Source organism: Anguilla rostrata, chromosome 11 (assembly GCF_018555375.3).
Source record: "Anguilla rostrata isolate EN2019 chromosome 11, ASM1855537v3, whole genome shotgun sequence".
Classification (NCBI taxonomy): Eukaryota; Metazoa; Chordata; class Actinopteri; order Anguilliformes; family Anguillidae; genus Anguilla; species Anguilla rostrata.
Window position 1 is genome coordinate 17,170,477 of NC_057943.1, and position 13,876 is coordinate 17,184,352.

General features: G+C 42.2%; 1 protein-coding gene across 1 annotated transcript in view; it reads right to left on the reverse strand.

The window, feature by feature from the left end:
* Positions 1-13,876, reverse strand: part of plxnd1 (plexin D1) — a 48,305-nt gene that overhangs the window by 23,742 nt on the left and 10,687 nt on the right. The window contains exons 3-12 of the mRNA XM_064298359.1: positions 12,840-12,971; positions 12,388-12,488; positions 8,848-8,977; positions 7,878-8,055; positions 7,354-7,462; positions 5,618-5,717; positions 4,832-4,930; positions 3,838-3,927; positions 3,063-3,156; positions 2,333-2,490 (exon numbers count right to left, since the gene is read on the reverse strand). Coding sequence (XP_064154429.1) covers positions 2,333-2,490; positions 3,063-3,156; positions 3,838-3,927; positions 4,832-4,930; positions 5,618-5,717; positions 7,354-7,462; positions 7,878-8,055; positions 8,848-8,977; positions 12,388-12,488; positions 12,840-12,971 — 1,191 coding nt within the window. The remainder of the gene's footprint in view (positions 1-2,332; positions 2,491-3,062; positions 3,157-3,837; positions 3,928-4,831; positions 4,931-5,617; positions 5,718-7,353; positions 7,463-7,877; positions 8,056-8,847; positions 8,978-12,387; positions 12,489-12,839; positions 12,972-13,876) is intronic.

Sequence of the window (13,876 nt, forward strand, 5' to 3'; positions counted from 1 at the left end):
AAACCCCTTAGAGGCCTTCGGCATCCTGAAGTGTGGTGCCGCAGAAAAAATGCTTCTCACCTCCATGTGAGAAGAGAGCTGTGTGCCTGGGAATAGGCTCACATCCTCACAACTGTCTGTCTCCATCTGCACGCATTCTGAGACGGCAGTGCCTCGTCGGCCTGCCTGCCGGCGTGCTCTCCATGGCTCAGGAACAGACGTGGTCATTTAAAGCAAGTGGCACTCCATTTGTTTACATCCTCACCACATCCCCCACGGATTTCAAGGGCGAGAGCACGGAATGCAACAGCGCCATTCTTTAGATCGCCAGCGAAACGGAGTCCGATAGTTATCGCGCTCCATTCAGTGAAAGCAGTCTACAATCAAAGCCAAGTGTAGCGTGAAAAACCATGAAGGCAGAACCTTTCCTAGACCTTTGATGCATACCCCTCTGCTTAGGTCACAGTGACCCTCTGTATTATTAACTCGGCACCACTGTTATTCTGTTTGAATGTAAACTGCATTTGTAGATGAAAAACAACCTCTATACAGTCCTGAGGCTGGCAAAAGAATCATGCCTGCTCATTCAAGGGTTTTGGAAAAACACATAAACCAGCCCACCTCTTTGTCTCCAGATTTCAACAGGAATAGGCCTGCACAGCACAGCGACTTCTTCTATTAACTGGAGGCAGCAGTCAAGCACACTACCTGTATGAGACTGTAGGTGAACTCCGAGATGATGATAAACCTCATGACTAAAATCCGCCCAATCATGTCCTGGCCTGTGGTTGCCAGTCACACCTGCACAGCCATGACTGAGATTGATACCCACTAGAGCACGTCAATACACTGAGAACCAGTGCTTCACCGGAACCAAGCACTGCCCATCTAAGACTCCAGAAAGTCACCTGATTTTAAATGTGTAAAATGCATTACTGCAAGTAAAGGCAGACTTTTTTTAAGGATAGGGGAATGTATGCTCATTCATTAGCTCCAGGTCTCTGCACACTGTCAACCACCTTTCAGCACAATTTAAAACAGGATATGAAAAACATTGAGGATGTAGCATTTCTTGAACAAATGACTCAGACAACTGCACAAATTTTTTCGTGGTTGAGAACTGTAAAACTTTTGCAGTAAAACATTTTTATATATAAATTCTGTTTTATGCTGATGAAGCTGTATAACTCTCATGTTGAGCTCCCTAGAGGGAGGCATTTCATCAAAAGGACACAGAGCACATCCAAGCACAGTCTGCTGCAAGGCTACCATGCTGAGTCTGATTGAGACGACAGCGGGGGTGTCACAGGGCGGAAGTCCTGGGGCGGAGAATATGCCAGCGGTTGAGTGTAAAGGGCAGACCGGCCACGGAAAACGCCACGAGTGGCCAAGCCCACGTGACAAATGCATTTATCCTCTCAGCCTGCGCCTTATCTGCAGGAAACGTTTAGCAGGGCCGATTAGGCTTCACGTGAACCATGTTTCCCCTCTCAGACTGCACAGTAGATATCGATGTCAACAGAGACATCAGCTCAAACACAGGGGAAAACTCCAGGTCCTCCGTCAAACCCAGACTGCCATGGAAATTATCCTGAAAATGACCATTGCTTCTTTTAGCTATAAGAAGGGGTCATGCTTGAGCTATGCTGAACTGCAGTGAACCACTCTAGACTGAAGGCCTTGTTACTGAACCCCCGGTGAGTGCTCACGATCAAAATATTTCACCTCAGTCACCCTCAGTCCCCCTCAGTCACCCGCGGAAACCGCGGTTGTATAAAAGTGTCAAAGTGTTAAAGGGTTTATTCACACATAATTCTTCCAATTTTACTGACTATTTTCTGATGCTAGACAGCTTTCATCCCTGGCTCAAAGCGACACAAGTGCACATTACTGTCTACAGGTCACCTTAGAAATGGTGTCTGATTCTGCAGCTGAACAAATTAATAACAACATACAGTTTGACCAAGCATACTGTATGTTCCACCTGAAATGCAGCTCTTTGGCCACCCTTTAAAAAATAAGCCTTCGTCACTAGAATGAAATCAGTCAGGCCATTGTTCTTGTTCTATGTGAAACACCATTTCCTGTTTGAATGTAGGAAGGACCCCCACTGTCACAGCCAGAGGTGACAGAAGGATTTTGAGTACATAAAACAACTCCCTACAGTAGTACAGTAAGGGATATTACATGTGTTGAAGGAGATCTAAAGATGAAGGAGAGTTATCCATTTCCCTGTCTTTCCCCAAGCCTCATCCTCCCATCATGGGTAGATAACCAGTGTTAAATTTACCCCATTGAGGTAAAGTGGGGGCAGTGTGATGCTACGGGATGCTGTGGAGGCAGGAGGAGGTACCTTGTGAATTTCAGGGTTGGGACACTGGCTTCCGGGGGCCCGACAGCCATCCCGGGGCCTGCAAGCGTTCTCGCACCAGGCGCAGAGGTGTCCCTGGTCCTCCCGTCCCCAACACTGCGAGCAGTCCGCGCTGCCCGTCCCACAGTTATACACCTCCACTGAGGGAGAGAGAGAGCAAGAGACAGAGTGAGGCTGTGTGAGAACATGAGTTATGATCCTCCCCTCTTACACTGGCACAGACAGTTTCTCCCTGCAGAACAACCATATATTTATCATAATGATGAAGTACAGCATGATGTTCTGTTATTTTGCCTGTCATGCTAATTTGCTAAAAAAAAAAAAGTATCCCCTACCCATGAATCTCTTCCAGTTATTTACAGTTCAAATAAAAATATAAAAAACGCAGATATTTCATCTTTATGTGTCTATTCTGCAATCAGTTATAGATGACACGTTGCACTGCTTTATGCTTAGCTAATTTAACAAAGGAAGAAGTATAACGGAGCACAAGAAGAGCACTACAGTAAGACACCACAGATTTTGTTTCTCTTCTGTTTATTTCCAGTTGTGGTTGCACACCAAGTGCTGTTGACCACACAAGGGGTTGAGAAATAATGTGTTTGCACTGAATAAAGCATACAAACATGCTCCCGGAGAGCTCCATTGTCAGTTAAAGCTGAAATAAAGGGGAGCAAAGAATCCTTTGTTCAGTCTGTGTGGAGACACTGACCTGCGACTGGTACAGGGCTGTCGATATACTTGTTAGGCTGATCTTTCCGTCGCAGGTTCAGATGGAACACCTGGCTCCTCTGTGTTGTGGTCAGCTGATAAGACAGATCAGGACCGTACTGAGACACTAACCGTAAGTAACAGAAGCACACAGTGGGCAGAACGGAGACCTACATTAATGTGATGGTAATAATGGTCAGATGATACAATTGAGAGCTTGGGTGTTAAAAAGAAAACAACAGAGAAGGATCATACAATATGTTCTCCAAGGGATTTTCTGTTTATTCAGGCAACAATAGTTGATACTTGCAATAACGCACATAACCCCTCATTTAGGCTATCCCATTCACCTACAGGGCCAAGTGATAATCACCCTGAAGTAGTACATCATTGAGTGTTTCAGTGATGATTTCTTTAAGGCAATACTAAAAACATACTGTAGGAACAATCTTGAGCCTTCTACAAATTGCATTTAACATTTAAAAAAGAATGAATCTACATCAACTGTCAGTTATCAAATTATCTAAAAAACCCTTCATTATAGTAAAAGACTTATTTTTTTATCTTTGTGTATTCAGATTCCCTATCTGGTTGAAATTAGAGCTCTATAGATTTTTCTCAGCTCATCCTTGCAGTGTGAGAGCACTCCAACATGTCTCTGATTTTCCTTTAACTTGAGACAGCACACTAGCACGCCTCTGATTTTCCCTCACAATGAATTAAGCCAAAGCTGTGATGAGTGACAGCTTTCTGAGGGTGAGCTGTTTCATACTTACCATCACGCTGCTGCACTGCACCTCTGAGCGACCAAGCCACCTTGCTTCATACAGCTGTTCATTCCCGAAATCACACTCCAGAGCAGTCCCCTGATCAAAACATTACACGCGCACACACACACACACACACACACCAAAACAGAACATTACACACACACACACACGCACACACACACACACACACACACACACACCAAAACAGAACATTACACACACACACACACACACACACAGAAATAATAAAATGTGCTTTTGTAATGTACTGTTGTACATTTTCAATCAACCTCCAACAGACATGTCAGTAGCAAATCAGACAAAGGGACAACGACAGTCTGTGTTAGACAAGGGCTGTGGTCACTCCTGTGCATTTCTGAGTTCAACAGCAGGATCAATACATTCTTAAAATGTATGACTTCCTGTACAGTTTTTAAATAAGTTAATAAATATAAACTAATGCTACAATATCCAACACCACATGGTGCTTAGACAGTGGGATTTTCAGAAAAGCCTGTCCCCATAACCAATTAAAGCAGTTTGAAAAATTGGCAGGGCTTTAGCGATTGACTCAGATTGTGTGCTCTGCCAACATACAAGGGGAAGAAAGGACACGAACAGGAAGACGGACAGCATATTCAGGTTCACAGTCTGTCCATGCCTTCACACCCATCAGACACTACCGGCTCTGCCTGGGGTATCTCTTGCTAGCGGGAGTGGCCTATTTAACAGCGACAGCTGAAACCACAGGCTCAGTCCTGTGTGGGTCTGACTCACTGTCGCACAAAGGAGCATGTGAAATGAGGAGTGTGTGGGGGGGGGGTTCTCACTGTACGTGCCAATGGAGACAGGGACCTATTACAGTACTATATGTAAAGAAAGGAATACTAATTTCTCTCATTTCCATTCCAAGCTGGCTACGGAAAGAAACCCAATCAGTGTGTGTATTTTGGTTCAGCAAAATGCGGGCTGGATCTGCAGGGCAGCTGTTAGTCTGTACCTTCTTAGTGTTGTTGAGTGAGACGGTGATGTCCTGGGACATTCCTGAGGGGGATGGAGGAACTTCAGAGGCCACCAGGCTTGGACAGGCTTCTGAACTCTTGAGGGAAAAACAGTCAGCGGTAACAGTTTGAATCAGAGCACATCTGGCTTCTTTTTTTAAACCAATTTACAGCATTCCCAATCATACATTATACATTATTTCACTGTTTATGTCAAAAGTCACAGTGAGAAAAAATTAAGTAATTGTCTTAAGTAACCTAGAAAAAGTGTAATGCCTTTTTGTCACTTTATTTGAATTAGTTAGATGGGGTTTATGACACTTCTTTAAAGCATTATAACACTTCAACAACAACATATAATGGAAATTAAAGACCTTAGCATCATTTTGCGATTACTTACATTAAAGTGATATGTTATGGTAGGATTTCTGTGACATTTGTCATACCTCAGTATATAGAGTATAATGTGTATGGAGCCATGACACTAGCAATTATACAAGTAGAATTTTCCACTCCTATTGCAACCATCAGAATTTTTCATGATCATCTGTTTGTTTGGACATGTTATGACATATGGAATGACACATTGTCATAAACAAAGCATCAAACACAGCATTTACAAACAATTATGTCATCAACTGTTAACTGTTATCAGCTGTTATAATGAATTGTTATCAATATGGTTTGCCCTTAGCTGAATGAGAGACAGTCCCTCTGCTGTTTCCTGATGACACAAGCAATGGACCGTCTCTAATTGGAGCAATAACACTAAAAACATTCTTCACCTCCAGTAGGTTGTCCTTGGAGTCATCTTTACTGGAGACACAGTTATTCATCTCCTGGTTCCAGTAACACCTCCACCGTGCACTCAAACAGCTCCTGCACCTGAAATGGGCCAACACACACTTGAGAGACTTCAACAGGATTCTAATATGCACCTGAAATGGGTCAAATACACCCAAAAGACATAGAGTTGTTGCAAACTGCTTTGTAAACTGAAATGGAGCTATGCAGAATGTCTTTTGCAGAGTACTGTTACTATGGTAGCTAAGAGGGCAACTGTTTACACTGGGACACACATTCTTAAATGCATCATTCACTGCTGCTGGCTGTAGCCCCAGCAACGACCACTAAAACGTGAGCAAACACACCTCTAAGATTGAAACATTTAGCAAACAAAGAGTGCATAGAATTCGAGGCAAGCATAGCAAAATGGCTTGCTTCTTGAACACACTCCTGAAAGGGGAAAATCAGAGGTTCAGGTTCTTTTACACCTGAAACAGGTTGAACACACATGCAATCATTTCCACATGGTTCCACTACACCTGGAACAGGGCTGACATCTCTGAGAACCTCAGAGATGTTCCTGAGAAGACCAATACCTTCCTGAGAACAGGCAGTAAAAACCACGGTGCTCTATGTGTAACCCCACAACACACAGACAGGAGAGAAATCACAGGCATTCAATGTGTGCAAGCTTTCTTTGGGGAATCCAAGATTGTGGTATATCCTAGGCCTCCTACACTGATTGTAAGCAGGTGCCCCACTCACAGTGCTGTTATCAGGGAGTGAATTTGTTTAACGGGAGCTCTCTTAGCTGCTCCTAATTGACACCAAACCTCTCCACATCCAGAGAACCATGTTTATCAAGGCCTGCAAAGAAACAGACATCCTAAATCACGTCTCACATATTTCAACACCAAGAGTACAGTATGGTATCACTGACATTGCAAGCACTGTGGAATTCCAGGGTCTGTTAGTCATTATCTTTTCACCTACTTGAAACCGCTCACATCCCTCAGTGGGCGGATTGCTTCAGTGCAGAAACAATACTGAGAAACTGCTCAAAAAAAAAAACTTCAACTCAAGTAGCAGATTGATTGCGAGTTTCTGACAATAAAGGAAGCTGCATGTATAATAATTTCCCCCCAAAAAACGTTTCACAAATAGCTAGCAAGTACATGAAGACGCCTTGCCTCTCCTCATTATCACCTCAAACCATACGCAGTCTGCTTTCACACTTTCATGCCGCGCTTGCTGAGAAGAGGGCAGCAGGTGTGAGTTCTGCCGTGCGGCAGTGGTCACACCTCTGCTTCTCTGCGCTACAAGATGAGCACATGCAGCATTGCACAATGCACCGAGTACCTGCAGCCACGCACTCGCAATTCCTTTACACTGTCCCACATGCATAGGAAAAGTCCAAAGTTGGCTTTGGCCCGACTTGGTAAGCTTTTTTATCAACATTTCAAACTTTCGACTTCCTTTCATTTCTCTGTTATTAATTCAACACTAGATCTGTTTTCTCAAAAACTAAGCCATTCAATAAACAACACAATAGATAAACTTCCACTGCACTTCAGTGACATTAAGAGGGGTGTGAACTCAACCACTTCCTCTAAGGCAAATGAATAATAACACTATTAATGTCAAATTTTGACACAGGAAATAAGCGCAGCAGCAGCGACTTCCTGTGAAAGCCTCCCATGTTCAATACAGACGTGTCAAGTACAGAAAGGCTTACGCAGTCTTGCGGTGTATCACTCCAGTCTTCTCACAGTCATAGATGGTGAAGTTCCCAGAAACCACAGACATGCCATTCACCTTAATGGCCATGGGAACAATGATGTGGTCTATAAGACAGACACAAAGATGACATGAATAACTACCTACCAGGAGTTAGTTAAAGTGTCCGTACTCATAGTTCATAACACATGATCAAGCATTAGCCCAGTTCTTGCAGGTCGCCTCTACACCGGTACTAAAAAGGGGTGAAGACAGTAGGAATATAAGACTGTTGGGCAGATACTGGTCTGCTACAATATACCTACGTAAGTAAAACCACAAACAAAGCCAGACTGCAGTACTAAATGAGACAAAGGGAAACTGATCATACCTGGCTGAGTCAGTCTGTGGGACCATACCGCTTTTGGGCAATGAGCTGGCCTATAATTACACTGTGTGTAGTGAAGTTTATGTTCTTTTTCCTCTGTGTGCAAAGACTGACAAAAAGAAAAACTGAAAACATCAGAGGTCAGAGGCACCTACCCCGGCTGTCAGGGATCCTGGGGTATTTCTCACGAGGCAGCAGGGGGCAGGTCTGAATTTGGGATGGTCCAGAATCAAAGTGCACAGTGGCTGCAGTAGAGACGCCCAGACCATAGTCACACTCCACCCTGGAGCCATTTAGGTCCGGGAGGCTGCCATTAATCAGAATACCCACATTCTGGGATGGAGAGAGGGAGAGATTGAGAATAAAAGAAAAAGAGAGATGTGTGATGGATGTAGTACAATACAGTGCAGGTAACTTGTACTGTAAAATTCAGATTATAGAGGGGTTATATATTGCCACTCCACTCTACTCCACTCTACTTTGCTCCGCTCTGCTCCATCCATTCCATTCCATTCCGTTCCACTCCACTCCACTGTTGATGCAAAGCTTTGTTTCCAGTATCTTTTGACTGTTTCCTACTGTGAGTGTGAGGCTGAGACTGAATCAGCAGCAGTTTCCTGTTTCTCTAGGAGGGACATCTGTGAGCGGCACAGATGCAGCTGTGAGATCATCTGAGTAAGCCTGACTGTGACTTGAGGAGTTGGACACATCCAACACACACACATACACACAGACCTACACCCACACACACACAGACACAGACACACACACACACGCACACCTACACCCACACACAGCACTCTGGGACTCTGTGTGTGTGGGCCAATTTAACAATGGTTAAGGACCACCGTCCTTCACCAATTCTAAGTACAGAAGAAAATTGTTCTGGTGGTACATTAAATGTTTTATGAACCTCATGTTATACTCTATGAAATGGCTCACACGCATTTAAATCCATAAGAAATCTGAAAGAACTTTAAAGTGAAGAATTTGGTTGGGTACAATAAAAGCTCACCAATAAGGCTCAAAGGAAGCCTTCTGTTTCATGAGTCACTTAAGCAGGCAACCAAATACTTTCACCAGGATCATTTAAGAGAAAAATAGGCAGGAGGTAGCGGACCATACCGTGATGTCAGAAACGACACTGATCTCAGGTGGGGTAATGGTCATCACAGGACACTGATGAATCCCTTCCCCCAGACCAATCCAGGAACGGGGCAGTGGCTGGGTGCTACACTCCTCCTGGATTGAACACCTGCCGATGGAAGCAAGGGAACAGGAGTGAAGGTTAACTGGGATTTGAGGGGATGCAAATGACTTTGTCTCACACACATTCTGAACACACTGCGTAACAATTATGGCCTGCTCATTCAAATCTTTGGAAATTTTTCACAAAATAGGCATGAGATATGTATTTGGGTTCACATTGGTTATATGATATTTGCCTGCTGTCCCAGAGATACGTAAAAGTTTTATACCTCACATGTTTTTTGTCAAAAACCTGGCAAAACCTAAATATAACTGAGAAACCTCAGCCAAAATCCTGATTTGTGCATACCCTGTACCATGTGTCCAGTCCAGAAAGTTACTGCAGAGTCACATTATAAGCTCTTAATACTGCTAAATATCAGGAACTGTCAGCTATGTCAATAGTGTGCAAATATAAATTCCTTTGTAACAATCTACAAATTCTTTATTTTAAAAAAAGCCTATTTTTTCATCATTCCCTTACAGTATTTCAGAAATTGGTGGAGAATGCAGGACCCTGGGAATCTTCCTCAAGCAGAACTTCAGTTGACTTATGTCTAAACTGTGACTTGCACAAACAGTGTGGAATACAGTGCTTCCTGACAATAATCTTTCGGGAGAATGCTTGCAATCAAATTCTTCTATACCACCCAAGTTTCACACTAGGCCCAGTACATACCGCACATTCTAACAGAGTCTAAGCAGATAAGCTTCAGGCTGTGGGTGCATGTGGAAGGGGTCTTGCAGAATTGTCGTGCTTTATATGTATCTTTGCTTCAAAACCACATTACAAGTGATATCATCATCTCAAAACAGTAACTTTTTTCCATTACGCTGCAATGTATGCCATCCAGTTTCTTTTCCTGGTTATTTTGATCACTTGTGTATCAAACTCTGTTAAGTAGATCACAAGAGGGCCGGCAATACATGTTTCACTGGAGTGCATTTGATTCAGTGTCATACAAGTTTCCATAACAACAGCCACCTCTGGTACAGAAGATCAGCACTATTTAATGGGATTAGAGTACTATCAGGCTGGGTGGGCTGTGATTTTTACTTCTGTTCACCAATAAAAACTGAAACAGGCCTCTTGTCCCCGACAGAGCAACTAATTCCCCACTACATTACATATACCAAGGGCACAATGACCTTAAATGGCAAAACTACAGAACTGTATGTTTAAAAAATGGAAAATTGCATTGTATAATGTACACTTAATGAATTTTTGCACTTTCATGGCTTTTCTATAATATTTATAAAATGTGTTTTTTATTATTTGTATGTTTTCCTTATCCTGGGTGATAGAAACAGCATGGTGCTTGCCAGAGTTACAGGCCCGAAATAACTGCCACACTACAGAGAGCACGAGCGCATCATCTTTAAATAAATTTAAAATAACTTAGTAGAGTGAAGAAAGCTCTGCTCTATATTTCTGAAAATGTGATGAAAACACTGTCATTTGGCCTAACTTTGCGATCTTCCCCTGATTCTGTTGATTTTCTGAACCCCCTGTGGGGGAAGGGGGGTTTAGGGGTCAACCCCAGAACTAAGAATAGCTAGGCTCATTCGTCTGGGCTCCAGAGAGAGAAAGCCGCCAGTGTCCGGATGTGGACTCTGAACTCATATGCAGCAGTGATTCACTGACCAATCCGCACCCTCTCCCTCCCCCTGCCCCAGGAGACAGTATGGGTCTGAGCCATGCTGGGGGATTTTTGTACTTCCCTCTGTGAAACAACACAAACACAACTCACTGTACAATACTTCTCATCTTTCAGCAGACTCACATTGCCAGAAATCTCACGAGTAACACAGCTTTCCAAAATAAACTAAAATATAAAATATGTACTAAAAGCAGGCTCTCACACTCAAAGGCAAATTACTGTGCGGCAAGAGCAAGAGTTCCCAAAATTTTCCACTTGATTATTATTTAAATCCAAGGAATATCTCCCCTACACCCACTCACATGTAAAAGAAAGTGCTGGATTTTCAAATTACGAACCAGTTTTCCAGTAAGAGTTGTCAAGGTGAGCAATGGGAACATCCACACACAGACCTCTGCCGTTCTCGTACCCTCCAAACCCGTTGAGCCCCACCCACATTTTCTGGCCCCTGGGCAACATTGCTAACCAACTACAACCAACAAAAGACAACTTGATGCCAGACATATGTGACATCAGCTCAAAGGATCTTGAGAAGAATCTGACATTTTCTTCTCATAAGACCCTGATGTGATCTTTTTTTTGTGTAAGTTATGAACGTGGCTTTGTTGCAGGCTCAACAAAGCTGGTCCCAGAGGCAGTGCCAGCTGAGATAGTTTGGAGGTGTTCCAGACCTTGTCATGCCAACAAACCCCTTCCCCAGATCTCTCTCTGCTGTTGGCACCAGCAGCCAGACTACTGACTAAACTTCTATGTGTGATGTATCACAGTCGAGAGTCTGCATTCTGTTCTATCCATGGAAACAAAAGTAAATGAATTCCTCTCAGAAAATCGACTGAATGTATTCACCACGATATCTAGACTAAAGAGCCCTCCGTTCCGGGGACAATATTGAGTAATTATGTCTCCACTGGACCCCAGTGTGTTAGCAGGATGGCCCACCCAGCAACGTCAATATGTCAATGGATACAAAAGTGAAAGAGTTACTATTTTCCATGAAAGTGATTTACTGACTGTTTAGAATCAGTGATTTATAAGATGTTGTTTTAGCTAATATTTTAATTATATGAAACTGTAGAAAAGCCAATATATAAAACTGGAAAGAGGTACAGTACCAGTCAAAAGTTTGGACACACCTGCTTAAACCCGTTTTTTCATGATTAAAAATGATTTAAACTGAATAAATTTGTCTATAAACATTTAATATTTCATTATATGATATCTGTACTTATAGAAGCAGATAATCATAAGTGAATTGCATTCAAAAGTTTCATTTTTAAATGAAAATTGAAATCTTGTAAGCTCATTGGGAGGGGGTACATTGTTTTGTTATTTAAGTATCTTGGTACTGGTGTTCATGATGATGTCTATCTTAACAGGTGCTCCTATTTTTTTTTTAAATAAGAAAAATTCTACAGGTCCTGGAGCATGGAGCATCCTGGTCCTGATCATGAACACCAACATGTACAATGATATTTAAATAACAAAACAATGCCCCCCCCCCCCCATGAGCTTACAAGATTTCCATTTTCATTTAAAAAACAAACTTTTGAATGCAATACACTTAAAATTATCTGCTTATTTATCATATAATGATATATTAAGTGTTCATAGATAAGTTTATACAGTTTAAAGCATTTTTAATCATGAAAAAACTGGTTTAAGCAGGTGTGTCCAAACTTTTGACTAGTACTGTATTACATATTAGCTGACCAACAATGATTCAAAATAATATGTAATTGACTGAATGTATCCTTACCTGCCCTCCAGTGTGCACCACCCACAGTAGGCATCGCTGGCACCCAGGCATTCACTGCAGCTGGTGTACTGATCACACTTGGAAACTTTAACCCGCAGAAGCTTTGGGGGTAAAAATATTTTCACACATAGCACCCACATCCTCTCGCCATTGCACGACCAGAACATCCCTCTGCAAAGTTATCTTCAGAATTTCAGTGCATGGTGAGATTTCCTGATAATTATTTCTTTTTTTAATCAATGATAAAGGACTTAATCACTTAATCATTAAAATGTAGTTTCCTGTTTTGCATGCGAAAACAAAATCTCCACTTATCTCAACTCCATCTCATTTATGGAACAACATTTTATGCTGATTTTATAACATATGATTGATATGTTAATTTATTTTCATTCCTAGTTTGCACTGTAAGTTTAACTGGAAAAGAGACACTCGATAGCACCCAGACTCACATGATTCAAGGTCATTACGTAAAGGTAGTTTCTGTCATTGGGGTCAAACGTCATGATGTGGTGGACAGATTCGCCAGACGGAAGCTTCAGAGACGGTTGATTGGGCAGAGTCAGGTTCCTAAGGAGGTTCAGCTGAAGAAAGAACAAATGTTTGTCACATTTTATTCAGCCAGCCTTTATGCAAATGAATCTGCGCATTTTACAAAAGCGCACTGCATTGGAAATGAAATCTGAAACCAAAATGTATGGTATTTTAAACTTGCGCCTACCCGTGAATCAAACCCATATTAACCGTAATGTGACCTATTGTTTACTGTAACTTTAACTTCTCATTCAAGTATGTCCATACATTTGGAGAGAACTGCAAACATTTATTCAAACATTTTCAGTAAAGTCCAGCATGCAAAACATCACAATATGTGGCAACCTGGGTTCCTGCAAATCTTTATGTTCGGTTTAGTGGCAGAATTCTTTCAGTGTGTATTGTTTCCATATCTCGCGCAAGCAAGCATTGGCATACTATAATAAAAATGAATTAACCTATTAGTTGGTTTAGCAGACCCTCTGTAGATTTTTTTTTAATGGCCATTAAAACCAGAGGTTTCCTTTTGCTAATTGGCACTGCATTATACCCACACCCAAGAATGCACATATGCACACACACAAAATGTAGGTAAATACTGTTGGCAGCTTTGCTCTTTTTTTTTCAGGAAGCTGTGGGTTTTTACTCTGAGGACTTTCTGAGCCAGACGGTGGATGACAAGCTGTGAAGTCCCCTTCTTTCTATCTTATCTACAAAACTAGCTGCTGAAATTCCGATCCTACAACTTTACGAAGGAATCGGATCTATTCAAAAGCACTAGACTGAAAAAACCTTTGAGTGTGTGTCTGTGTTTTTGGGGGTTGGGGTGACCCTGGAATGAGAGAGAGAGAGAGAGAGAGAGACCTTTGCAGAGAAATACACATATTCACACAAATATATAAAAGCTGAAATACAGAAAGGTTGAAACATGTACAGTAGCAGAAGGGCCACATAC